The sequence below is a fragment of the Thunnus maccoyii genome, chromosome 8 (genome assembly GCF_910596095.1).
Source record: "Thunnus maccoyii chromosome 8, fThuMac1.1, whole genome shotgun sequence".
Classification (NCBI taxonomy): domain Eukaryota; kingdom Metazoa; phylum Chordata; class Actinopteri; order Scombriformes; family Scombridae; genus Thunnus; species Thunnus maccoyii.
Window position 1 is genome coordinate 27,635,919 of NC_056540.1, and position 26,541 is coordinate 27,662,459.

The window sequence follows — 26,541 nt, forward strand, 5'->3', positions numbered from 1 at the left end:
TTTAAAAGCTTTGTATTAAATTTTAATATACCTCACTTAACTCATGTGCTGTTTTATAATGAGTAATGTTTTGCTCAAGAACACTTAGGCAGGACACACAGATGCTAATATACACTGTAGCTGTGGTGGGAGATGTTGTCCTGTTTATGTTATGGGAGGCCACCTTCAGTGAGAGGTCTAACTGTTTAGCTTTGCCTGCTGTTGCTTACAGGTGGATTGGCTGTATTGCCTTGTGCTGCATGGTGGTCCTGGTCCTGGCCTTCAACTACCTGGGCTTGCTGTGTGGCACCCTGGGATATGACAAGCACGCCTCACCTACAACACGAGGCTGCATCTCTAATACGGGAGGAACGATGCTCATGGCGTAAGTCAACTATGCACATGACAACTCAGTGATTTTCAAGATCTTAAACAAAAAGAAGTGTTGCCACAACAATAGTTTTAATGTCAATTTGTCAAGTTGATTGGCATGGTACACCAGCCTACTAGTATTTTTAGTACTTGTTCAAGTGCTAATACTTCTAGTATAACTGCCACTACATCTGCTACTTCTATAGCATCTGTACATGCTGCAGCATGTCTAAAAGGTAAAGAAGACCAGGGCATAGTGTATGATCATAATGATATAAAAGATGAAGGAAGGAAGAACAGAGGTGCATTTGTTACAGAAAGCTTATACAAACAAAGCATATGCCAAAAAATATCTGAACAAATAGATGCAGATCTTGTTTGCACTACATGCAGAACTTGTTGGCACAACATAACATTGTGTTCCCTCAAGAGAAGATGTTTATTTACAGTATATCTATTCCCCACAAGATGAAAATACAAAAGGCAACACCTTCTGTGTGAAAATAATACTTTTTTACCACTGTAAATATTGTAATACTACTATTAGACTGCTGCTCATTCACCTCCTTGCCCTCTGCCCGCTAGTCTACAGTACTATCCTACAGTACAGTGGTTTCTACTGGTGCTACTTTTCATGTCCCTTTAATTTCTACAGAACTTTTACATTTAAGGCTTTTAGCTGACACTGCGTACTGTGACAGATACATTTGCTCACCTTTTCACCTTTAACTCTACTATTTTTCTCTGCTTTGGCTGTACCTGAGGTCCTGTCTGTTCTTCTCCACAGCGGCGTTGGATTTAGCTTCATCTTCTCCTGGGTGCTGATGGGAGTGGTGACAATCATCTTCTTGGCAGGAGGAAACATAGAGAAACTTGTTTGTGAACCTTTCCACACTAAAGAACTCTTTAAGGTAAGTCATAGAGTCAGAAATGGAACATTTGCACCCAGAAATGATAAAGGGGTCCCCCCAAAATTACAAATACAAGTTGGCACCTTCACCACAGAATGCATATGTACAGTACATTTCTTTTACTCAATGTTCAGTACTTTTCATACTGAACATTTTTTGTGTTTGATACATCCAGTCCGCTTTGGACTCGATGGTCTTTAGTCCATAGAATTCATAATCATATAACTAAACCCATGAATGAGCATGTCTGTCAGACAGATTAAGTCAAGACACTGTTCTTCCTCTGTAATATTTACAAGTCAGTGTCTCTTTGGTGGAATTGTAATAATAGCCACTGCTCCCAATTGTAGGTGGCATGCTGTAATTTGAATTAGGTCCAAATTTGACTGCAATTATGTCATCCATAATGTAGAAACTTTCATTTTGCCACAAGTTTAAAATTCTTATAAAGCAAAAGTAATTTGTCTTTTTAAATAAGTGAATAGTTTTAAGTAAATAGATTTTACTTTAGGGGTATCAGTACTTTGAAACAACAGAGAACGAAACTTTATGTTTTTCATTACAAATGTAAATTAAACAGCTTTCTGAAACTGATATCCTTGCAGCATTTTCTCCTGTGCCTCCCTTAGGTGTCCCTCTCTGCTTTCTTGCTCTCTTAATAAAAGGAAATTTGATTTACCTTCTCCTTAACATAATATAGTGAAATAGTATACAAGATGAATAACAAAAAATAATAATACATTTAATTTGTACCGCACTTTTCATTTACAGTGAAACTGATAGTAGTACAGTATTAATAACATAGAGCACACACAAAAAAGATGTTCATTGCAAACTATGTTTTTCCTCATTTAGATAAAAAAAAAAGCTTAGATGAAGCTTTGTTTGGGTCTCACACATCCTCTTTATGACTCTCTGATTCACCAGGTTGTGGACACCCCGTATCTGGTCAACCCAGAGTGGAAGAACTTCATCCCTGGCTACATGTACAACGACTCAGACCTTGAGCTGACTTCAGAGAGCTTGTACAGGCAAAGCAAACTCATTTTTTATGTATTTGGGTGACAATGTTATGTTTGCCACCTTTCAAAGGCTTTAGTGATGATTATTCTTGTCACGGCTCACTCAACAATTTGATTTACTGTTTACTTCATGTAATGTTAACATTTAATTACCAAATTGCAAGGATTTTGCAGCAGGACAAGCCATTTATTCAGTTACAGTCTGTAGAAGTACTGGATGAGGCAGTTTGTTGGCGCAGGCTTTCAGTCAGGCATCAAACAGGCAACTGAATATTTTAACTCCATGGATGGGGATGCAAATGAGAGAGAGAACTGTTATTAACCTTGAGTATCTAATTAGCATCATTTTTCTACACTATCTGTGCTGCTTTTTCTTCAGCCTCTTTCTCACACATTGCATCAGCTTTCATCATCTCGCTCCAGTGAGAGGCTGCATATTCTCAGTAACCGGGATGGCAGACCTGCAGTCATTATATTTCCAAACAGAGCAGTGTTGCTTCAACAATCTTCTCCCATTAAAAAGCAAGCAGTGCTAATACTGTGTACATTATGTGAGTCTATATGGTATGTGGCAATCTAAATGTTATCATGGAACATTAGCAGATATTCAAAGCTTTTATGGAATATCACACTGTTTCCTATCAGGAGACCTGTCAGTGTGTCATGTACTTCCAGTCATTTTCACTTGGTGGCAGCAAATATTTTCACTCTGACTGAAACATTTAAGTTGACGTTTCTCTCCTCTTTTTTCTCTGTCATGCCTGTACTTGGATGTGTATGTTTGTCTTTCTTAGTACTTGCAAAGAAAACAAAGGCATCTACTCAGCCATGCGTCTGGACAAAGTCTTCAACATCTCCTCTTTCCTGAACACTACAGTGGTCAGTAAACTCAACACACACCATTAATAGCATTCTGTTATATGTTGTATCTGGGTGTCTTTGTTTTAATTTATTCCTTTACTCAAGAGTAGAAACTAACTGATGAAGATGGAATACTAAAAATATCCAAACCTGAAATTTAAGCTTTTCTTCAAAATGTTAAGTTAATCATTCATATATCTAGAACATATACTAGATGCATGCGATATTAAGCTAGGAAGCAGTGCTATTTAAACTGATCACAGATATAAGTTACAGTTTTCTAAGGTCTGATGTCACTATTATGTTAGAGCCAAATATACAGACGATACAGACATTTTGCTGACTTCTAATTACAATTTTAAAATAAGCACCCAGTAAGGTAGCTGTGGTTTCTAGGAATGTATGCTAATTTTAAACTATAAACTTGTGCTATGTAGTAGTCTTCATCAAATGCTATTATGGACATAGTGTGTACTAACAAACAAATGTGCAGTATTGATTTGTACTAACAGGAAATCATCAAGTTGCATCTTTTTGCACACTAATCATTAATTTCTCATTTAAAAAACTTCACAAACAGCCAGTAAAAACTGTTTTCTCACAGAATATTCTTTTGTTTTCTGAGCTGATGCCAATTCCAGTTAAGAATGGAGTTCGATAGCATTTGATCAAATTAGTATCCACTTACTGAATCAAATCCTTTTGAATCCCTTATCAAATCGTATTAGGTTTACATTTAAACATTTGTAAGTAACTACAGGCTAAAATAACTACAACTCAAAGAAATCTAATCACTTTTATTTGACTGAAAAAGGCGGAAATACTACAGTTTTTAGTGGCATCCTATTTAAATGTTCACAACCTGTACTTACAGCCCGTAAATGAGATAAATAGCATAATATATGAAATGTTAATTAAATATATCTGACACATTAAATTAACAGCTGTAGCCTACTGTATTTCACGAGCCACTTACTCCAAATATAGGTCATGATCCAGAACTATTAAGATGATCTGATTAAAATGCTGATATGATATGAATCAAAGGTTAACTTGCAGATTCTTAAACTGACATGAGATGATCAGCTAAATCATTTCTCTAGAGAGGAGTTGTTACTCGCACTTTCTAGGAATGTTTAACCCCTCTAATTGCTGTTGTGCATTGCCTTGTGAGAGACCATCAACACCACATCCAAATATATAGAAATTAATTTGTGTGCAATTTGGACATGTAGTTCTATAAGCTAATAGTGATGGAGTGTCCAAAATTCTCCATCCATGGCTGCAGCACTGTGTTAGCATTACCTAATGATTTCTTTGCTGCCAAAATAAAGTAAGCACTGACAGTTGAAAGCTTTAACATGCTTCAGCCTTTATCTCAGCTTATGCCAAAGACATTACATTGATGTAAGTTTTTATTTCTTTTTGACCCTGAGCCAACCACTTCTGCCTTTGAAAGATATTCAGTTCTTGCGTGCCAGTTGGCAAGACTGTCTTGGCTCGTTTTAGGCAACAGTTGATATGTCCCATGTTGCATCTGTTTCTGCACACTGGTCATTTGTCTTCATTTCGTGCCAGCAAATGTTTGATTTCCACACAGTAAAAGAGACTGTTAAGTCAGTTATTTTATCTCTTATGTAAGCTGGTATCAAAATCTTATGACATGATGAGGCATATTAATTATAACAGATAATGTTGTTTGATCTCTGCTGATAAAATATTTACAATTGGGAAAATATGTCAATTTGACATAAAAGAAAATCTCTCTTTAATGAGTAATAACATGCATTTTATTCTCTTTAGGAGATATGGTTCCCTACCAGGCCACTGTTAAAATAGATATTATAGATCTATTAAATTGTGCTAGAATGTAATGGCATCTAATGGTCTGATAATATAAGCTGACTAGTTTTATGCTGACTAATGATTTAAAGCATTAGGTGACTTTCTTGCACTAATGTACAGTGTGTTATAGCATATTAACACACTGTACTGTAACACTATACTCAGCAAATAGTATATTATTGTTATAGTTATGGTTATATTACTATCTCTAGTATCTCTAGTTTCTATTCTATTTCTATTTGTTATATTTATTTTTTATATTTGAGATAGTCTATTTAGTTATTTGCTTCTTTTACATACAGTACTACTACTACTGTACCTCATTGTTCAAGTGTTCTATCTATCTATCTATCTATCTATCTATCTATCTATCTATCTATTGTCTGTCTGGTTTACTCTCTCTGAGTTTCATTAAATTAGGTTACAGCATTGTCCATATGCACCCGTGCCAGTTCCTGACTACTCACAACATTTTAAATTATCCCCACAACATAATTTGGAGACCAATAACTACTAAGTTAACCTACCATTGTGTAGCAGTTAGAAAGTGGCTAACATTTGTCTTTAGCGTTACCCAGCTAACAAGCTAACAATAGCTGTCCTAACGTTAGCTACCAACGTCCCCTCATTTTTTTGGAGATACCCGCTACACTAAACTACAGAAGAGAATGTTAATTTATATGTTTTTAAGCTAACATTTTAAGCTCATTTATCTTGTGACTAGATTTGATGAGAGTGTAATAAATGTGGAATTACCATTCATCTCAAAATTACATTAGCAGTTAGCCAATAATTGTTATACCATGTAGCTATGACAATCGGCAATTAATGCCTTCCGAGCGGGATGTTTGTCTGAATCTAGCCGCTAAACCCGACCACAGGCAGACAAATGCTGGAATTAAAATGAGATAGGGTATTTTATTTTTACAGTTGCACAGTTGGATAGGTCATGATGTGTCCGTAAGTATTGTATCTCTCTGTCTGTATCCGTATTAGCAATGTTAATGGGTTACAGTGGTTACAGTAGATGCAGTGTGTAGGATTTAGTGGCATCTAGTGGTGAGGTTGCAGATTGCAACAAACTGAATACTCCTGAATTTCAGGTGATTAAAACATACTTATGAATATTATATTCCAATTCTGACAAGTCCGTTCTGCTAGATGACACCAAATTCTACACACTGCGATGACTTGATCGAAAATCTTGTAGCAGTTAGTGTTAATCCAGTAATTTAGTCTGTAATTTATGTACTGCAGTACATCGTAGTTGTTACAGTAATACACTCTCTTGATGTCAGTATTCACTGTTTAGTAAATTAATTTAACTATTAATGTATTTTACTTTGACAAAATCAGCTTCAGCCCCCAGATTAATACAAATTTATTGTAGTATAAATCAGTAAAACAAAAACAGGGAAAAAACATTTTATGTTACCAGTAAAGCATTATGTTTTATATGTACTGTCACTGGATTCAAGATACAGTTTTCCCAGATAAACTGTTAACTCAAGTGAATTATTTGTTTATTTGTTTGAAAAATAATCTGGAGATTTAGTTCTCTTGATATGTTGGACAAGAAATCCAATCCATATGAGAACATACAGTTTCAGTAATATGAGGAACTTCATTGTCAACATTTTTGTTGTGCTCTCTTTATTGTGCCGCAAAAAAGGCATATGTTTTCTCTTTTTTTTGGTGGTGAAATTGCACATTGTTGTTATGCTTCCCAAGATATCTCTATGGTTAATTTCAGAAGAGTCAAAAAATGAAGTGATGAACTAATGAACTATTTTACAAAGTGGAATTTTGCATCCTGCCCAGTTGGCTTCAACATGTGAGAAGTAGGCTACTAGTTCAGTTGGTATATAGATATGTGAGTCTTTAATTAGACTGTATTTATGTTTTCTACTAAAAGAGATTATTATGTGCAGGGATGCATATATCAGTAGGAACACAAGGAGAAACAACAAACAACATTAAAAAAAAAATGCCACTCCAGTGGGATATGAGTTGCATCAAAGCTATATTTTTAAGATCTTTTCTCACTCTAGTGCCAACATTTGTTGTGAATTTTTGTTAACCTTTCATTACATTAACAATGTTTATGTATAATTACAATATTTGCCTGCTTCTGCTGTACATAGATTTAAACAGATTAATAGCTCTGCTTTTATGAAAGTATCAGAAAGCCTTGGAAGTTAGTTTCGTGTATAAGTCCAAGTACTATGTGTTTTTGATGTAAGGTTATAAAATTAGAGAATTAGCACACACATAAACACATACAAACACTAACACTGACCCTCTTGACCGTTAAATAAGCTGTAATATATGACTCTTTTCAGATGTATTTCTGTACACTATTTTTTTGTTGTTTGCAGTTTACTAAGGATATGGTGGGTCAGCTGGACAGTGTTAAGATCGACCTAAGGGGAATAATCTTGTTAGAGGCGGAGGGCAAGCAGAACCTCCTGGATTTCTCTGAAGCAGGACTGTCAGAAATCAACTACGCTGACTACCTGGAAGAGGTACACAACAACAAACAGATACACACTGATACATCTGAGTGAGCAGACCCGTAGGGGCGAACAGACATGCTCATATTGTGCATGAATGAGCGGGGAAACACACAAATGTAATTGGACAACAGGTAGCCACACAGGAAGCAGCAGAAACAAAATTACAAGCCAGCACTAAATCATCCATGATATACAAACAGAAAGTATGAGCTGGAAACACACACAAATCAGAGACACACACACACTAACTAAACAAGATCTGATTGAAAAATGTATAAAAATGATAAACTTAATCTTTGTGATACCAGTTTGTACAAGTTTGACGTCAGTTTATTAGTGTTAGCTCACCATAAATCCCAGCGTATTTATGAAAGATCAGTGTAAATATTAACAACAGATTGTTCTACACATTTACTGATATTATTGTATTACATTTGTACTTTAATGGTATGTTGCCAGAAATAGCTTGGCTCAGTTTAACAGCCTCCTACTTGGCTGTCAGTTAACATACAGCAGGCAGCCTTGCTTCACCTGATATGAGCTGCGACATGACACAGTACATTGCGTTCTGTTGAGGACCACTGAAGCTCGATTATCCAAATCTACTCCTGCCAAGGCAAAGAGTGTGTAGGAACAAGCCAGGACTTGGCATCCCCTGTCTTCTCCAACACTAATGGTCAGGTTCACTTAAATTTACTTCCAGAAAGAAAGAGGGAAAAGAAAAAGCTTCAAGGACTCCACTCAAGTGTACCGCCTGTCCTGACGCACAACTCACACACTCCAAAGTTCAGGATGAGAGATTTTTATGTCCAACGCATGATTGCAGCACTTCACTTAGCACCTTTTTATACTCTTTTAGAAGTAAATTTAGTCTCAGGTTTGAAAGATTAGACCCACTGTGGTAAAAACTACAGGAAGTTCACATCAAATTATTGCAGGTTTTCAGCCATTTAATTTGATTTAATCAGCGTTCAGAGTTCTGTGCAGCTTAAAATATGATCTGATCTTGGGCATTATATAAGTGAGTTCTTTCTATACAGCAGTTTTATGGAAAGGTGAAAAGAGGGTTGTATTTGTTATTTAGTGATGATATTCAATTTTAAAATTAAGTCGTTTCTGTACTTAAGTTTTCGCTTTGTCAATGTAGGAATTATTAACTGACATGGTTTAAAATTTAATGCTGACCTGTTTTTTATAGCTTTTCAATATTATTCATATCAACCTTCTTTATTCTTTACTTACTTACCAGTGGTCCAAGATGCTGTCAGATTTTTTTTTACCATTTTTACCGTGCAAAAAGTAACACACTGAATAACATATATAAGCAACAACTTTCTATTTCATTAACTATGGGTGGTAGTAACTGAAAAGGTAACGGTTAAAATTATCACCAGAAAGCAATCTGAGTACATTGCGTCCAGTGTTGTCTCTCAGACAAGAATGTTTACATTATGTCTTTCTCTTACTTATACCTGATTATCTGCAGGTCAACAAAGGAGTCACTGTGGTGGACCTGCTTTCATTTGCCAGAGAGCTAGAGGCCCAGACAGACCTCATGGTAAGAGCACCTTGGTGCCATACTGGCTGATATACAAACATCCTCTCTATTCAGCTTCACAGTGTTTCCTTAGTACATAGTTACTTAATTAGATTTACTTATTTATTTACAATGCCATGGGGGCGCTTGATGTTGGATTTGGTTGCCCTTACTCTCCAAGCTTGGTCTGTGTTTATCCAACAGCTCTGCCTAAACTCTCTGCCATGCATTTATGGGGTTCAGGAAGCCAACACAACATATTTATTCACCTCTAAATGGAAAGTCTATCAGGATCTTCCAGCAGGATGGAGCTTACAGATATTTTAATTTAAAAGAAGGGTCTATTAAAGCAGGATTTATTTTAAAGTTTGATGTCTGTTCATTCTGCTATGGCATCAAATTAAAAGTGTAACATGTAGCATTTTTGATATCCATAGTTAATACCAAATTTCCTTTTGATGAAACTTCCTGCACCTGATGCCTCTACATGACAGGGGAAAATATGACTTTTATATGATAGAAGAGAAAGGAATTATAAGCAAATAAATTTACCACTGTTTTTCAGCAAGGAAAACAACAAATAACTTGGAGTCTCTGACGTGATTTTAACTGTTATGTATGGCTTTAAATTTCCTTCTGTGTATGGATAAATGATGTTTACCAAAATGTGTGTTTTTCTGTCTGTTTGTGTGTTTCAGCCCAGAGGCCCTCTGCAGACTGCTCTGAAAGGCTATGTCGGCACTCTGCGGCAAATCCACAGTCAACAAATCATCCCCATGGAGCAGGCTATGGTAATCTGTTTTCAGTCCAAATATTCATGCCTGGATCGTTTTTTGGTTAGATTTAAAAGCCGAAAAACGATGCACAAACAGCTCCTTACAGTAAAATTCATTTTGTTATCGTGTTGTCACAGCAAAGCTGGTGTGTATTATAAGAAGAATTTCTCAACTTAATATTTTGCACCAGAGTTTAGCAGTCACACAGAAAACCACCATAGAAGAAGCAGAGAGACCAATTTGCTCACCCACATTGGCCCCAAAAGACCAGAATGCAATGCAGCCACAGTTCTTACAATGTAAAATGCTGTTACTGTTGCTCTCTCCACATACATTTATGCATGTATACACACAGAAAGCAATGCATACTTACTCATTCTCAACTGGTGCTAAAAGGCATTCTGGGAAATGTAGGAAAATGTGGCAAAAAATGACCAAGGGACCAAAGATTTACCCCTTAAGCATACATTGAGGTAGATGACTGGCACTTTCGGTATAATACATTAGTTTTTAACATCATGGTACAATGAGTTATGTTTTTATTTATTACCAGCATGTGTTGTGAATCTTGTGTCAAAGATTTCTATTTGAAGTAGACTTTAAAGCTGCTCTAATCAATACTTTTATATTAACAAGGCATCAGATGACCTCATAAAATGTGAAAGGGATCAGTTGTAGTGACAAACCACATAAAATTATCACCCGACTGCAGTTCCTCTTAGTGTTTCAGCATCTTTCAGCCCATTATTTTGGTTTTATGGCCTGCAACTTTACTGTTTTCATTCAGTCTCGCCACTCTTATCAGTTAATTTTGCAGCAGCAGGCAGCAGTGAAAAAACTCTGATAAACCCACTGTGTGCTACCCATCCACCATACGACAAAGTTAGTGACTGGCGGGTGAACATAGTGGTGCATCAACTGATAAAAGGACAGATATTCCCCTCAGGAGTTGGTAGAATACTGGACCTACATTTGTCAGGTGGCATGAGATGTGTGAATAAGCAACTGTTTGCTAACATGTTAACTATATCAACTTTGTAAGTTGATAATATGCCATGTGCCAATGGATTTAATGCTTGTTGTGCTGTCCCCAACTGGGCAAAAAATCAATTCATGCAGGTTTAAAGAAAGTCTGCACCAAAATGTTATCCAACATAAGCGGTTGTAATGTGCTATATGGATCAAGTGAAAGCTACTGAGTTAGAGTAATTGCTGTGTTATCTTCATGCACATGTGTATTGAAGAGAATGGCATCATCCTTGACGGTGAAAATATATTTCAGTATTTCATTTTACATCAGCAAAAGCAGAATGTTTTTGACCCCCAGGCATATGTCATCAAAAATGTCATGTCTGTGAAAAACAAATTAAATATTCAGCTTTATTTTCTCTGTCAAAGGCAATGCTATTCTTTTGAAAAGCATCAAGCATTTACAGCTACTAGCTACTAGACCAGTGATGTGCTCCAACTCAGCTTTTTATGTTTTTCTTTGTTTTTTCTTTTGATTTTGATTTTTCCACTTTCAACTTCAAGAAATATGTTAGAGCAAGGGTAAGCAGAAATGTTTCCATCCCTGTTTATTTAGTGTCTCCATCCATTATATGAAACATTTAGAGAAATACTGTGTCTTTCTAATGACATGTAGTCATCTGAGAAATTATATGTAATTTTGGATCCTATTGTATTATATTGTATGTGTGTTTGTATTTACATTCAAGTGAAGGTCATTTATGGTGTTAACAACGAAGGATTTTGTGCCAAAATGTTACCAAGTATCCACTTCAAAGGGAATAGTTTGACATTTTGGAAAATATGCTTATTCACATTCTTCAAAAAGTTTGATGAGAAGATTGATGCCATTCTTAAATGAGAGTTGTATCGATCTTCTCATCTAACTTTGACATGTATTTTCGAAGAACGTCAAACCATGCTTTGAGAAAAGAAAAGTTATTTCATTGAACCACTCAGGGGATTCTATGTAATTATTTTATATGAAAGCAATAATAGTAAGAAAGAAAACATTTTCTTTACTTTGTGGATATTTCATTTTGGACCAAAGTTCTTCAGCATGCCTGTACTGAAAACAGAATATTATTCATCAAGTGTCAGTCGGTTTTGGTGTTGCCTGGTGTCCTCACATGTTTCATCAGCATACGTCTCCAGGTATTAAAATGACCCCCTGACCTTTGACATTACTGGTGTTAATTTGTATTTTCCTTTCTAAAGAGTGCATTGAACCAGAGTATGAGGTTCCTGGAGAGAACAGCCTCAGACCTGCCAGTGAGTAAAACCAGCCCTCCAGTCTGAGTCTATAAACTGGATTTAAGTTTAGCCTTAAAATAATTTAAATCTCTTGTTTCCTTTCTACAGAACAAAGTCTTAGCAGTTCTGGATGCCATTGAAGTTGCACAGTATCTCATCTCCCAGAATGCTACACATTTAATCAAGCAGGTAACTACAGGATTCCTTTCTTTGTTTATGTTCTCAATTTTAAAGAATTTTAAACTAATATGATGTCCTAATCTTCCTCAGGAAACAGAAAAATACACAGCGACCCTTGTTGGCTACTTCCATCAATACATAGAATGGGTCAAAACATCTGTAAGTATTGATTTGTTAACTTATATGTTACTTATATTTACTTATATGTTTATGTTCATTTAGTCAAAAACCTAGTGGAGTTATTTACTGGCAAAAAGACCTTTGAATGTTATGCAAGAGCTTTCTTGTAAATATAGAGTAGACCAATATAACAGTTACAACTTCTATAAATATGAGGAATTTGCTTTGTGGGACATTTGGTTTCTGCTGTAGTTAACCTAAGGAGGTCAAAACAAAGTCAAAAGGATGTTTGAAGCCTGAAGCTGCTTTTTTGATCTCAGAACTTTCTGTGGAACCTTTTTATTTCAATCTCAATGTTCTTGTTTTCACTTAAAGCACAGAGGTCTATTGTGTAATGTGCAATGGTGCAGTGACAGTTTCAATAAGTGGTATGGTAACATGAGAGGGTTTCACATTAGCAATCAGAAAACAGTCATATGTTGATTTACAGTCTGTATTCTTGAATCAGTTGTGTGACTGACATTTCCTGTTTATATCTTGCTTTCTGTAGCTGGCCATGGAGGTCGCGCCGTGCAAGCCCTTCAGCAACATGGTGGACACGGTGGAAATCATAGCTTGCAGTTTCCTGATTGACTCTATGGTAATGATAATGTGATACAGGAACACAAACCCCATTCATCACGTAAAATATTATGAAGGACTAGGGTGGTTAACTATAGCCTATTGGGGTCTAATACTTACATATAAACATACATGTCACAGCTAGTATAAAACACAAATATTAAGTTTATAATGACAACCAGTGTTTTATTGGGATATTTAGTTTAGTTGAAATGTGCTTACTTTTGTTTTTTTCAATTTTAGTTGATGTAAGTATGTAAACATACACAAGAATGCAATATACATTTACAACTGTTTTATTAATAGCTTGAGGGGCTGCAACTAATGATTGCTTTCATTATTGATTCATCTGTGTGTTATTCTAATCATTTGGCTTCTAAATGTCAAACAAAAGTGAGAAATGTGTCATTATTGATTGATTATTCCTTCAATCGATTTGTTGTTTGGTCTATAAAATGTAAGATTAGGGTGAAAAATGTCTATTTCACTATTTCCCAAAGCTTAAGGTGCAACCTCAAATGTCTTGTTTTGTCTCAATCAACAGTCCTCAACACAAAGATATTCAGTTTACTATCATGGAGGACTAAAGAAAGTAGAAAATAGTCACATTTATTATTATCAAAATAGGTGCCGATTAATTTTCCGTCAATCATCTAACTGATTGAGAATTAATTGATAAATGTCTTTAGTACTAATAGATGATCAAAATGTAATATTTTGTGTTTTCCACAGAACACTTTCTGGATGGGCCTGGGCTGCAGCACTCTCTTCCTGCTCCCGAGTGTCATCCTAGCAGTGAAATTAGCCAAGTACTACCGCAGGATGGACACAGAGGATGTTTACGACGAGTGAGTAGCTGTTGTTAGTTTACTGCTTCTTTTCTACTGTATATAAAGCACATTTATCTTGTATTTTATAGTGTATATAGAGTATAAAATAAGAGAATATGTCCTGAACCCCTTGATGAGATTAAAAGATACTCATATTAGACATACTGTCTAATAGATAGTATGTAGTCATTGCAATAGGTAGTTTATATGATCTTCATGGTTGCAGGACATCCTTCTGCTTCTAGTTTCTTATTATCTGCCTGCTCTTTGCAAAAAGTTCCAGCTTAACTGCTATTTATAAGAAGAAACCTTTCAGTTTGTAGTTTGCCCTCTTGAAGAATTGTAGTATTATTTGAGAATATTGAGTTTTCTTTTATTCCTTAGAAACATCTGTGTTTTAGATTCAAAAGGCTTTGTTTTTGTCACAGTAACTCTACTGATTTATTGTTCATTTATTTTCTCCTCCCTTTTCTCTTCTTTGTAGTTCCTCTGTTTCGGGGACTTGGCATTTTACTTTGTGATAACCATTTCTACTATTTCCATCTTCCATATCTTGTATTATTTTTGGTTTCATTCCTCTCTGTCAAGCACTTGGCACTTTACAAAGAAACATTGGCGCATTTGTCAATTCATATTTCTTCTTCATAGACGTTTTGTCCACCCTCTCTGGTTTGGTCACAGCTTTACATCAATACAACATAATGTCTCAATAAGTGGCGTTTCTTGCCATGTGGCTACTTTCTGGTACATTTCAATAACATTTTTATGTTGTTTTTTTTGTGTATCTTTATAGCATTGAGACAATTCCCATGAAAACGTAAGACATTTTACCCACCTCCCCTCTGCTTTTCAACTTCTATCACTCTGTGCTTTTCTCTGGATCTTGTACATAGAATTGTTTACTAAATTCTTGGTGCTGGTTTACGTTTTTAAGCTTGGAATTGCTCTTATGGGTGGATGGTGTGGCTTCTTGTCGTGTGCTACCTTTGAAAAGTGCCCCTTACCTTTCATGAAGGGCTCTTGCAATCATTACCTTACAAGTTCACCTGTTTTTTGTAAGTTAAGGTGTAAATAAAAAAAAGAAAAAACTATGGTTTATACTCAACAAATGTTTATGTCCTAATACTCTTGCAAAGTTTGGCTACTCAAAAATAAGCATTTTTACTCTAAAAGTCTTATCAGCATGCCATGTCTCTCACATTACATTTTTCATCCCTTTTTTTTGTATGCGATATTTCGTTTTCAGTATGGAAATTGGTAATAATGGTTATCATAGTGAGCACTCACAAGGTATCCCAAATCCTATGATGATGAGGTAAATGTTATATCAATTTTATTGCATGTGATGGGGAGTGGAGGCATGCGGGATGTGGGATTTTTTTCACAAGCTTAATGACATGGCCGGAAACAGTGCATGCCTACGAGGGAGTGGATTTACTGCACATACACACGACACATCGGGGGTCACCAAATTGAACAATAACGTTAAAAGTGGACAAGTAATGGAAGCTTTTTTGTGTTTTGTAATCTTTCTATTAAAATAGGCAAGTCACAAAGTACTTACATTTCAGATTTGCCAACAGATTTGGCGTGATGTGCTTTAAAGGAATAGTTCAACATTTTCACTTTCTTTCTGAGAGTTATATGAGAAGATTGATATCATTCTACTGTCTCTCTACTGTAGCCAGGAGACAATTAGCTTAGCTTAAATGCCCTATTAAAAATATGCCTACCATTACCTCTAAAGCTCACTTAACATGTTGTATAAGTCATTTAATCTGGAGTTACATGCTGTAACTCTTTCTTGGCAAACAACAGGCAGTTGCAGTGACGTTATGGTGACCTGTTATTCATCAAGAAATTGTTCCAGTGATTAACTCACGCTAAAACCACAAACTGGGTTTCTTGTTTTGCATTTCTATGTGTGTGCAGATTAAACAAACAAGCTACAGCATGAAATTTGGGTTTTTTAAAGGTGCTGGTAATCATATTTTTGAACTTTGGAGACAGCTATACTTGCTGTTTCAACTATAGTCTTTATGCTATGCTAAGCTAAGCTAATAGCCTTTTGGCTCTAGCTCCATACTTAGCACGGGTGGTATCGATCCTCTCATGTCACTGTCACACAGGAGGTGAATCAGTATGTTTCCCAAAAAGTAAAAAAAGTTAGTTTATAGTTCTAACAGTAAGAAAAAAGAATTTGGTGTTGTAAATGTATTGCTCAATCCATCCCATCTAATATTTTCGCTACCATACCTTTTCTCTGTCTCGTTGCTAAATGTTCTGCTGTGTGGTTTTGGGGAATCTACCATATCTCTAACCTGTTGCATGTGTGCACACTGGGACACTCACATGGAATGAAAAATCTTCCTGTTTCCTCTTGTCTAGAGTCAGCCAAAGTCCGATGAATGTACACCTGATCATTTTGTTCAGAGAGAGGCAAGCATGTCAAGCTTTGGTGTGATGCTGAGAATGCTGCTCCTTTGATTTTTTTTCCTTAATCTAACAAAACGTCTAACTGCATGTTTTATATTTTAAGTTGCATTTGGACCAGGATGCGTTTCGACAACCAGCCTAGTGTAACAGAAACTATAGGCAGAGAGCAAAACAACTAAATTATAGACAAAATCAGTCACCTGCTGGTTTTTGCTTCCACAGTTTTCCTTCACATCATCATTAAACATCATTAAATTCTAAAAGCAGCTATCCACTTTTCTAAAATAAGGTTGCTAAAAGGTATAAAAACACCCAAAGACAAAAAAATTCAAGGCCATTATCTAGAAGACTGGAATATTTTCAAGGATGAAAGTGTCTAAATTTTTAAAATATTGATAAATTTGAAATAAAATTTATGCAGGATGCAGAATTTTGTGATGAAACCTATAAGTAAGTCAAGTATGATTTTAAAGGGGCACTAAGTAATATATTAGCTATGTTGACTTTTATTAGCAGCCAGTAGCTATTGAAACACTGACACTTCACCCCTCAGTTTCTATTTAAACCGTGTTAATCTGTAAAGTGACACAAACAAATAAGTCACATTTAGACGACATGAGTAAATTAGGATTATTACAAAAACAATCAAACTAATAGAACATCTTCCCTCTAACCTATAAATTCTGAGTGCCAGGAATCTCAGAAACAGGTAAAATCATGCTTTTCTCCCTTGGTATTGAACAATCACCCCATTCACCCCACAGTGATGCACTAATATAATCATTATTTGGTGTTTTCAGACTGGAAAAAACATACTTATTGCCCCTTTAACAGTCCATACAGTTCAGAGGATTAAGTGTTCTGCTCTCTGCCTTGTGAACCATTCGTCCTGCTCTTCTTTGCCAAATGAAAGGTCTGAGAGAAGCAGGTGACGGCTTCACAAAATGGTGATTGTTGAATTTTATGTCCGTGGCTGTTAATGTTTTTCCCTGTGTGTGTGTCCCTGTGCTGGTAGCATCCCTACCTATGATACTATGAACAGGTTCCCGCGGGCCTCGGCTCCTCCGAGGCACATCGACTGGTGACAGAGAGCCGGCTCTTGTTCTGGCTCCTGAAAGGTACAACGTGTCAGACGTTTTTATCTAACACCGGTTTATTTAACTTCCTTTGAATCTTCCTCTTCACAGATGTCATCTCATCCTGCTGTTTGTCTTCCATGAGTCCGTCTCTCTTCCTGTTTTTAAACATATTTCTTTGTGTTTCTTTCATACCCATCTAAACTAATCCTCTAACACTTTTTTACAGCTTGTTTTAGTGCTTTTCTGCTCACAGTGACTTTGCAGGAAAACCATCATGGTGAGAACTGCTAATTTTGGAATCACTAACGAACCATAAATGTCTTTACGGTATTTATGTCTGAGTAGTTGTGACTGCTTAGTCAGTGTGCTGTAGAGAAGAAATGCTGTATGTGCTTATTACCCCTAATTTCTATTTTTTACTTTGTTTGATGCTAATTTAGAATAACGTAGTTTAGTACTAAAAAAGGCTAATTTACAAAACAAACAGTAGCTTGTCTGAGTTGCCTTATGCCTTTATTGGGACTGTTATTTTCAGTTGAATCCTTAAAATGATTGCTTTGCAAACACATGATACTCTCCCTATTTCTTACTGTACAAATTACTTACTCTTCTTCTACACACTGCAAGTAATTTGCTTTGAATGTTTTCTTTTTTTTATATCTCTATCCTTTAATTAACCACGTAAAAGTCTTGTTGAGATTAAAATCTCCTCCAAAAAAGCAGCCTAAAATTGTTACAGCAAAAATGGGTAAACACAATAACCAGTTAATATACCATGAAAGAGTATAGACAAAATCCAGTTAAGATGCATAAACAGGTATGATTTCCCAAAACTATCTCACTCTTGAAAATTAGGCAACTCTAAATGAAATTCTTGGAAATGTATTAGAAAATGTACTTGATGTGCCGACAATTTACCTCAATTGACACCAAATTCACCAAAAGTTAATAATGTTTAATGACATATATCTTAAAGAAAGTGTGACTTTTTCTAAGCAGCGGTCGCTGTGGCCTCAACTGACAATTATAGAATAATGTAAATGCTCAAATTTAGTGTAACAGTAGCACAAGCAGAAAAAAGTCATTTAGTCAAGTTAACTGACTCAGTAATATCAGTTATACAGTAATATTTAAAGTACAGTAGCAATGTATTGCTTGTGGAGTCTGCTTTTTCTATGTAAAACAAAAAATTGGTTATTTTTTTACTTTCAAATGTTACACAGTTCCTCTTTAACTAATTGCATCATTAGCAATTAAGATTCAACTGTAGCTACAGTATAAATTTGACAAGTATGTAAGTTTTGTAAAGACTGTAAATTCACAGTGTTTTTTACAGTAAAGAAATTGTTTATGGCAATTTTGTTGATGTATTAAATGTCACAGTAAATGATGTTACATTTTCTCCCAAATGATATAATAATTTGTAACTATAACTTTTAAATATCTGGAGTATATTGCCTTACTCCCAATTGACAGCAGGTTATATAGGACTACTGTAAAAATAGTGACATTTTTTAGAAGCTCAGTGCTCAGCGCAGTCTTAGAAAATCCTTGATGGAGCATCACAAAAGCTTCACCGACGGCACTTTTAGGTCTTTTATTTCACAACCCAGCCAGAGCTGCATTAATCTCCTGGGCCATCCAAGATTTGAATAAGTATTACAGTAAGTTTTGAATTATTCACTTAATAATTTAAAAAATCTAATTCATTTTTCCTCCAATATTTGTCTTCCCAGTGCCCTCGAAAACTGGAACTAAAATGCTACATAGTAAGTTTGCCTTCTTACATTTTTACATTTGAGATTCCAGCCATTTTGTTCAATCTGTTGCAATGAGACAGCAGAATGAGTTTCGATTCCCAGATCAATAGGAATACAAGATTGAGATCCATTGCTATTAAGATGTCCATTTAACAAGCAATTTACTCTTGGTTTGAGTCTTCTCAGTCTGGAAATCTAATTTTCCCTAAAACAAGTTGGAAAAGTTTGCTAAAAAAAGGCAAATTAATGTCAAGAAAATGAAAAGTTTTAGAAACAAGTGAGATTATTCCATCATGTTTTATTTTTTTTAGTTTCCTGACAGTATAATAAGATAAGCAGTAAAAGTTGTACTTTGTTGTTTGCAATAATATATGAAGCAATGTGCAAATACATATGGTATATTTTGGGTAACCAAAGCTTGTTCTTTTGTTTCATCTATTCTCAAGCCGTTTGTTTCACAAATCTTCGGACCAGACGAAGCTCAATAAAAGCTGGTTTCCTTACGACAGAAGAACATTCAAAACCTTTTGGGTGTTTTCAACAACAATTTACCTGCTTCTCAACGTTTCCTCCCCCTACAAGAAACTCTGCCTGCAGGACATCAAACTTCTTCTCCCTCAGCATCAATCTGAGCCAGGCTTGTTCTGCATTTTTCAAAGGACTCCTGTGTCTGCGTTTACATTTGTTCAGACACAAAACCATGCTGAAAAGTCTTTCAGCAAGAGGACATGACAATAACTGTGATGCCTGTTTATTATTATGTACTAGTTTGTGCTTTTGAAAACTGGCTAAATAGTCAGGTCAGAAGGTCATGACAAGCTGCTAAAGGACACTTTTTTTTCTCCTGCACTTAAAATGGATGAATCACTTTCAGCACAACCTGTGTTAAGGGTGCAACAGTCTGTTAATACACCTGTGAGGAATGATGCAGATTAACATGACATACAACGTGTTTTTTTTTCTGGAAGAAGACACTGGTTTGTTGGAAATGGCACATCCTTTATAACTGCAGCATGATGTGTGAGTTGGTGGGTGTGTGGTACCTTCATGACTGAGAACTGGATGATTCCGTCAACATGGTAGAAATACAGAAACAGGCTGTTCCCAGATGGATTTTTGTGATTAATATTAAGAAATTTAGCATGACTTTAAATGTTTACAATATTACAAGAAAGTTTGTCATCTTTGCTGATTTTGGGCACATTGCAAATGACTGGTTGCCTTTCAGAAGTATGTTTCTCCCTGGTATTTTGGCAGATGCGTTGCTTTTCAAAGGGAAAATCCACCCTCAGATGCTCTCACAATGGTAAAAATCACCAATCTGTGGTGTTTAATGCGTCATTAATGTACTATGTCTTTTATCATATCCATTTCCTTTAACCTGTGTCACTTACTGTATGTCTGTCTACTTCTCAGGTGTTTATTTCCTACATTTCTCAGAATGCCTTTTAACAACCTCAGCAGGGAATTACTACATTAACTGTAGCACTTGTGTGTCTCTGAGAGTTGTAAAAGTTAGTTTCACCTCTAACTAGAGCACAAACATTGCTCGCTGCAGCAATTTATTCTGATCTACTGAGGCTGTTGTCAACATGTATCTGCTTCTTTGAGGTCTCACCATGCGTAAGTGTTGAAAGGTGCCCTTGCTCCTTCGTTCTGGCTGATGTTTTAGACCAGTGGTACCCAACATTTGTAGTTTGTGATTCTTTAAAACAGAACAACGTCTAAATGAAACTCTTCATCACAGGTTGTGTATATCAGTGAGCCTTGAGAGGTTTAACCAAAGAGTGATTTACACTTTTCAAAATGAGTAATTTGAAATAATTTCAGAACAGAAAAGCTGCTAAACTGCTCTAGAAATATCTCACCACAGCATGCTGTCATCGAAGTTTGGTCATTAATCACAGGTGGAAAAAAAAATCAATACGCAATCAAACACCAAAATAATGTTAAAATGTAAGATACATCACTAAATATAGAGCACAGTACTTTTGGTGGATTTTCCCTTTGAATCTCATAATAAAGTCAGAGCATATCTGCCTAATATGTCAAACACTTACACAAAAGTGTCAGGCATATAGATGATTCCCTACTGTACGTGATGAACTGACTAACATGACATTTTTACTGAGATCTTTCTTGCTTTCATAGTGATGATACTTTTTAAAGTGGAGAATTACTTTCTCAAGCCAAATTCTTTTTTTTTAACTGTAGGTCTCAGGTGATCTATCTATCAATTATGTGCTTATTTTGTTTCAGCATTTTATAAACCCCCTGGTAGCTATGGATACATTTAAAACTATGGTACAAGTGAATGTATTCAAGAGGTTTTTGTTTTTTTTAAGAAAATTGTTTTGCTTGATGATGTTGGCTGAGATATAATATGCTGAACTTGTAACGCATTGGGCAAGCCAATCCAGTTATCCCACCCACATCGCCTCCATGTTTACAGGTTAGATGAGTATTTTGCAGCTGCTTTCAGTAGTAATGATGGTGAAAAATTAGACAATCCATCCATGGGACAAGTGAGCACTATCAATCAAACAATAGAAACCCAGTAGAACACTTTATGGTTCACAGAGCTGATGGTTTTGATGCACACTGTTAAGAAATAATCCATTTTCATAAATAAAATGAAAGTTTGGATTTTACTCGTCAAGCTAATTGTCTCTGAATACGCCAACGGTTCAATAGCAGAACAAGCTAGCTTACTGTAACAACACAAAGTTTAAGCATTTATTAAAAAATCTGATCTTATATTGAATCAAGACAAAAATTGCCATCAGGATGAAATGAATAGATTTCAATTTTCTCTCTCACTTTGATTATTTTAAGAAAGTGCTGACAGGATTTTGAAATAACTTTGATGCTAGCTATTTGATCCACTAACGTTAGCATCAAAAAATTTTTAACTTTTGAAAACTCTTATAGTGACAATTTTTGATTTATATCACATTGACAACCTAACTGATGTCATTAATCCAATGGAGTAACCCACAGGTTTCATAGTTTTGCACAACATTTTGGGCCACACATAGATACCTAATGTATGTTTAGGGCTTTTCACACTGCTAGCCCAGAGCTAAGGATAGCCCAGGGCTAAGTGCAGTGTTACCTACCCTTACGTTACCTACCAATCTAGGCTAGTTAGCTAATAGCCACAGCTAGCAAGCTATCTGCCCTCTTGTTCTATAAACCTCATATAAAGTATGCTTAACACATAAAACAGCATATAGTAAAAGTGTATATATGCAGTATACAGTACATACTGCTAGTCTTAGATAAAGTCTCAATCTCAGTGTGATATAAATTCAAAATGGCCTCAATTAGCATAAATTGTCAGCTTTTTTCTTGTTTCATTTCAATACCCAGTTCTTGTTAAGACAGACATTTTGGGCTCACTTTGTCGGGACTATCATTGGTTTTCTTGTTTGCGAGAGTCTGAATGTGACGCATCTTGGGGAAAGAAAGATATGATCTTATTAAGTGCTTAAACCAGATATATTGTATCCAAACTCTGGATTGATGCCGTCAGGACAGATAGTGGTAACTGGTTTGAACTGTGATGCTCCAAAGTTGGGCTCTGATGGAGCCACTGAAGGAACTTTTTAAGTGGTAATGGTGGTGAAAAGAGAGTGTATAAATTGTGAATAAACACTGGATTTCATTTCATTGTTATTTCACTGTCTTTCTTTCCAGTTTTGTTTACATTTTAGTAACTATCAAAGACTTTCTTCTTTATAGGCTTACAGTAATAGTGATTTTAATAGGCAGTGCATTTTTGGGTAATGTGGTTTAAATATTTGATGCAAATGAGAGAAGAACTTAAAGGTTTTTTGTGGTAAGGCAAAAAATGCATGCAGCAAACTAATTTATTTCATACAAGGAAACAAAAAAATAAGCACTGTTTCTATGTGTGTGGTCTTATTGGATGAAAGAGAGATTGCACACTTTGTTCCCTTGTGTGTATTTGCATGTGTTGTCAGTGCATTTGATGCTAAACAAACACTTAACAAGAGACAATCAGGTTGCTCATAGTGTAAGAACTGAGCATAAAACTGCACATTCTTGTGTGGTGCTGCCACTGCTGGCCAGAACCCACTGGGCTGCTTTACTGGTCAGCTATTTTCAATAGGAGATTATTATCTTCTTCCAAAAGCTTCGTTCTGAGGTTTTCTCAGGCACCAAACAGTATGTGACCAAACACCACCAGAAAAACCACATGCCAACTCATTCCTGCTTCTAAATAGGCAAGTATAAGGGACAGATGGCAACAAAAGAGTCAAAAACAGAAGCAGCAGTTCAGAGACTTTTTATTGTGTTTACTTACACATCAAGCACTATGTTTGAATGGCTATTTCTGAGATTTTAACTGAGTTCTGCACAAGTTGTACATTATGTACAATTCATCTTTAAGTTGATGGGTGGAGCCATACAGTAACACTACCACCAGGACCTCCAATACCATATAAGTATACATTTGAAGGTGCTTTGAGGAAAAGTACCTAGTTTTTCATGTGGGTTATCCCACATAGTTACAATTACGCTATAGGGAAAAATGAAGCTGTATTGAATTAAATATTATACATAGCAGTGGATAACATACTGTACTATGCATTTACAAAGGAAGATACCTATATCACACAAAGTGTGCTGGTGAATATGCTGCAATCTCAGGGGAATGCATACACTCAAGGGGGAGGGGAGGACGATTTTAAGAGAAACAGTGTTAATCTGGTGTATAGAGAAAGGTGGGACTGCAACTAAAGAATCTTCATCCCAAAACTGAGACTGATTACAAAACTCTTTCAAATACCTGTGGATATACTGGCTGTGTTGAGTCCTTGATTTAAAAACAGTGGCTTTTTACAGAAATTACTCATTTGTGTTTTTAAATGAAAAACTCATCATGTTTTTTGAAAATTGTATTCTTTTCAGTCCACATAGTAAACTTAAACCACTTGCGGATGTGCTGACTCACTCACAAAGAGACCCTTTTTCTCCAGATAGACCTGAAAATAAAGCCACTTAAAACATACCCCACCCCACACTCTCTGACCCCCCTGTGGCCTGATAACCATGTCCAACCACCCCAGTATTATAGAGGCATTTCTTGTTCTCTGTTAATTGGCACAGCAATTACTTTCAATGCACTGCACCGATCTTGGCCCGCCATGTGTGAGTGACTTCTACTCACGTTTCTTTGTGGTTGTGAAGTCTGACTATGTTTATGTTTGGAGAGAAATGATAGGTTATGCTGCATGGTTGAGAGCTCTAACTGCCTTTTAAAACAAGCAAGAACTTCGGGGGGCTCGTTTACATGAGTGTATTCCCAGACATGCCACTTTTTAATTGAGATATACTCAGCAAAACAATTACTGAGAACTGTGATGTTTGCGTGATTATATTAACCCTCTGGCAAGTAAATGCAACAGACTGGTCGCTAAAAAATTGTTATATGAGATGCAATTGACATACCTGAGTTCTTCAGGAATTTCTTCATGTGTTATAGTATGTACTTCAGTTATATAAAACCTGAATAAACATGAGTACCACTGTCAACATCTCAGTTGGCTTGACATGTGGCCCTTGCTTTCTCTATCTGATGTTATTGCTGCTCTCCTCCTCCTCCTGTTCATCAAGTTTCGTTTAGTCTGACTGCTTTTTTTGTATCCTGAATTCCCTCCTTGTCTGCTTAGCGAATAAATAGCAGGAGGGACCCTCAGCTTGAGCAGTCCCACTCTCCTCCTCTCACACTCAGCATCCATCTGACACCATGTGGACCCAGGCCAGCGCTCTGCTGCTGCTTGCCTGCTGCCTTTGTCCGGCCGAGGCTCAGAGCGACGGCAGCAGGAGACAAAACATCTGGGATGATCCCATTAAATTCAACACCAAGGCCAAGGATCTGTGCACCATGATGATCACTGGGCATAGGGAATACACCAGGCTGAGGCTGTCATGCCAGAGCAACAAGCGGTCATACTGGTGTGAGTACTTGGGGAAGCCTTACACGTGCAGCCCCTACAACAAAAACCCTCGGCATTACTTCGTCCAGATGATGTGGGGTCTAAGAAAGCTCCACAATGCCTGCCAGGCTCCCAAGGTCATCAAACCTCACATGTGCAGGAAGGCAAGCAACGACTCTCAAATGGTCTTCTCATCGGCTTCTTTCTCCCGGTCATGGTCAGAGGCTACGGGATCAAGACCAGCAGCAGCACAGCCTGCAAGACCTCAGCCCCAACCTGCATCTACAAGGCCTGCTTCAGCAAGACAAGCGTCCACAAAATCCATCCGAGTCTCACCAAGAGTAAAGACCTCACAGCAAACCAGTCCACAGCCAACAGCACCCACTGTGGAGAGCTTTCCTAAGAGGATGGCTCGGCAGTACTGCTGGAGGTCACTTCAAGGTGTCTGCACCTACATCATCGGTTTGTTTCGGCATTAACGAGGAAGGTGAGCAGCAGTACAAGGCTTCGTTATTCACACACTGCATTTATTATGTTGTTTTATGACTAATCCAAGATTACTGCAGTGGAATGAGGGTTCCTGTGTGTGTGAATCAAGAGTGCCTCCAGCATTCACTCTGCAAAACTGAAACTTTTTTTCTCTTCTTTGCTCAAGATGTTACTGATGCACATAATTTTCAACCACATATGCATCTCCCCCCTTCTGTTATATTCACAGATTTACAATTCTGATGAAGATAACTTCTGATGTCTGATTAAAGCTGCCCTTGGGGGGAAATTCCAGACCAGCTGTTTGTTAGTGGTGGTAGAAGAGGTGTAGCGCTCTCTTCAGGGAAGGGATGGTACTGCCATGACTGGCACAGGATTCCTCAGTGAACCATGCAGCATCAACTTCCACTGTGAGCTACTCTGAAATGTCTGGTTAAATATCCTTCCAAAAATCATGATCGGAAGAACTTCACTACCTGACGTAAACATGTGAGAACAAATGGTTCACACAATAGGCTATGAAACTCGAGTATGAAATGGTACAAGAAAAGTACCACTTTAAAAACCTTTTCATCAACATGTTGACATGACAAAAAACTCATTGGTGTCATTTATTTGTATTTATGTTTTTTTACTTGTATATAATCTACTTGCATCACTTAACATTACCTTGAATATTACATTGTTGGGGATGGTCCTCGTTTGGCCTAAAAAGGCAATGGTTTCTGCATTGGTGTATTTGACAGAAAGAAATACTGAATGTTAAAATGTTTTTATGAAGTAAATAAACATTATTTCTCAGTACTTCTGTATTGATGTGCTCTTTTATCTTTTACTGCTCCATCTTGATGAAAAAACTACAAAATCCTGCATTAAAATGTGAAAGTTACTGAATCTAGTGAGATTTGATTGCATATACACTATAATACAATAATGTCAATTGTCAAATAGTTTAACTTGTGTAAAATGTCTTTGAGTA

General features: G+C 36.4%; 2 protein-coding genes across 7 annotated transcripts in view; both read left to right on the forward strand.

The window, feature by feature from the left end:
- Positions 1-22,774, forward strand: part of prom1a (prominin 1a) — an 82,780-nt gene extending 60,006 nt beyond the window's left edge. The window contains exons 11-27 of one of the 6 annotated variants that reach the window (XM_042418823.1): positions 212-364; positions 1,139-1,262; positions 2,190-2,293; positions 3,079-3,163; positions 7,369-7,515; positions 8,993-9,064; positions 9,742-9,834; positions 12,046-12,099; positions 12,190-12,270; positions 12,352-12,420; positions 12,932-13,021; positions 13,735-13,850; positions 14,626-14,649; positions 15,079-15,147; positions 17,284-17,386; positions 19,084-19,116; positions 19,554-22,774. In XM_042418823.1, coding sequence (XP_042274757.1) covers positions 212-364; positions 1,139-1,262; positions 2,190-2,293; positions 3,079-3,163; positions 7,369-7,515; positions 8,993-9,064; positions 9,742-9,834; positions 12,046-12,099; positions 12,190-12,270; positions 12,352-12,420; positions 12,932-13,021; positions 13,735-13,850; positions 14,626-14,649; positions 15,079-15,147; positions 17,284-17,353 — 1,351 coding nt within the window. In that variant the 3' untranslated portion in view covers positions 17,354-17,386; positions 19,084-19,116; positions 19,554-22,774. Of the gene's footprint in view, positions 1-211; positions 365-1,138; positions 1,263-2,189; positions 2,294-3,078; positions 3,164-7,368; positions 7,516-8,992; positions 9,065-9,741; positions 9,835-12,045; positions 12,100-12,189; positions 12,271-12,351; positions 12,421-12,931; positions 13,022-13,734; positions 13,851-14,316; positions 17,387-17,573; positions 17,625-19,083; positions 19,117-19,553 lie in introns of those variants that run through there. The other 5 variants (XM_042418824.1, XM_042418828.1, XM_042418827.1 and 2 more) reach the window with 5 other exon arrangements.
- A 784-nt stretch (positions 22,775-23,558) lies between these two features.
- Positions 23,559-26,284, forward strand: fgfbp2a (fibroblast growth factor binding protein 2a). The gene is made up of 2 exons (XM_042419427.1): positions 23,559-25,560; positions 25,792-26,284. Exon 1 carries the CDS (start codon positions 24,884-24,886, stop codon positions 25,550-25,552), a length of 669 nt encoding a protein of 222 aa, XP_042275361.1. The 5' UTR covers positions 23,559-24,883; the 3' UTR covers positions 25,553-25,560; positions 25,792-26,284.
- Positions 26,285-26,541: the final 257 nt, after the last annotated feature.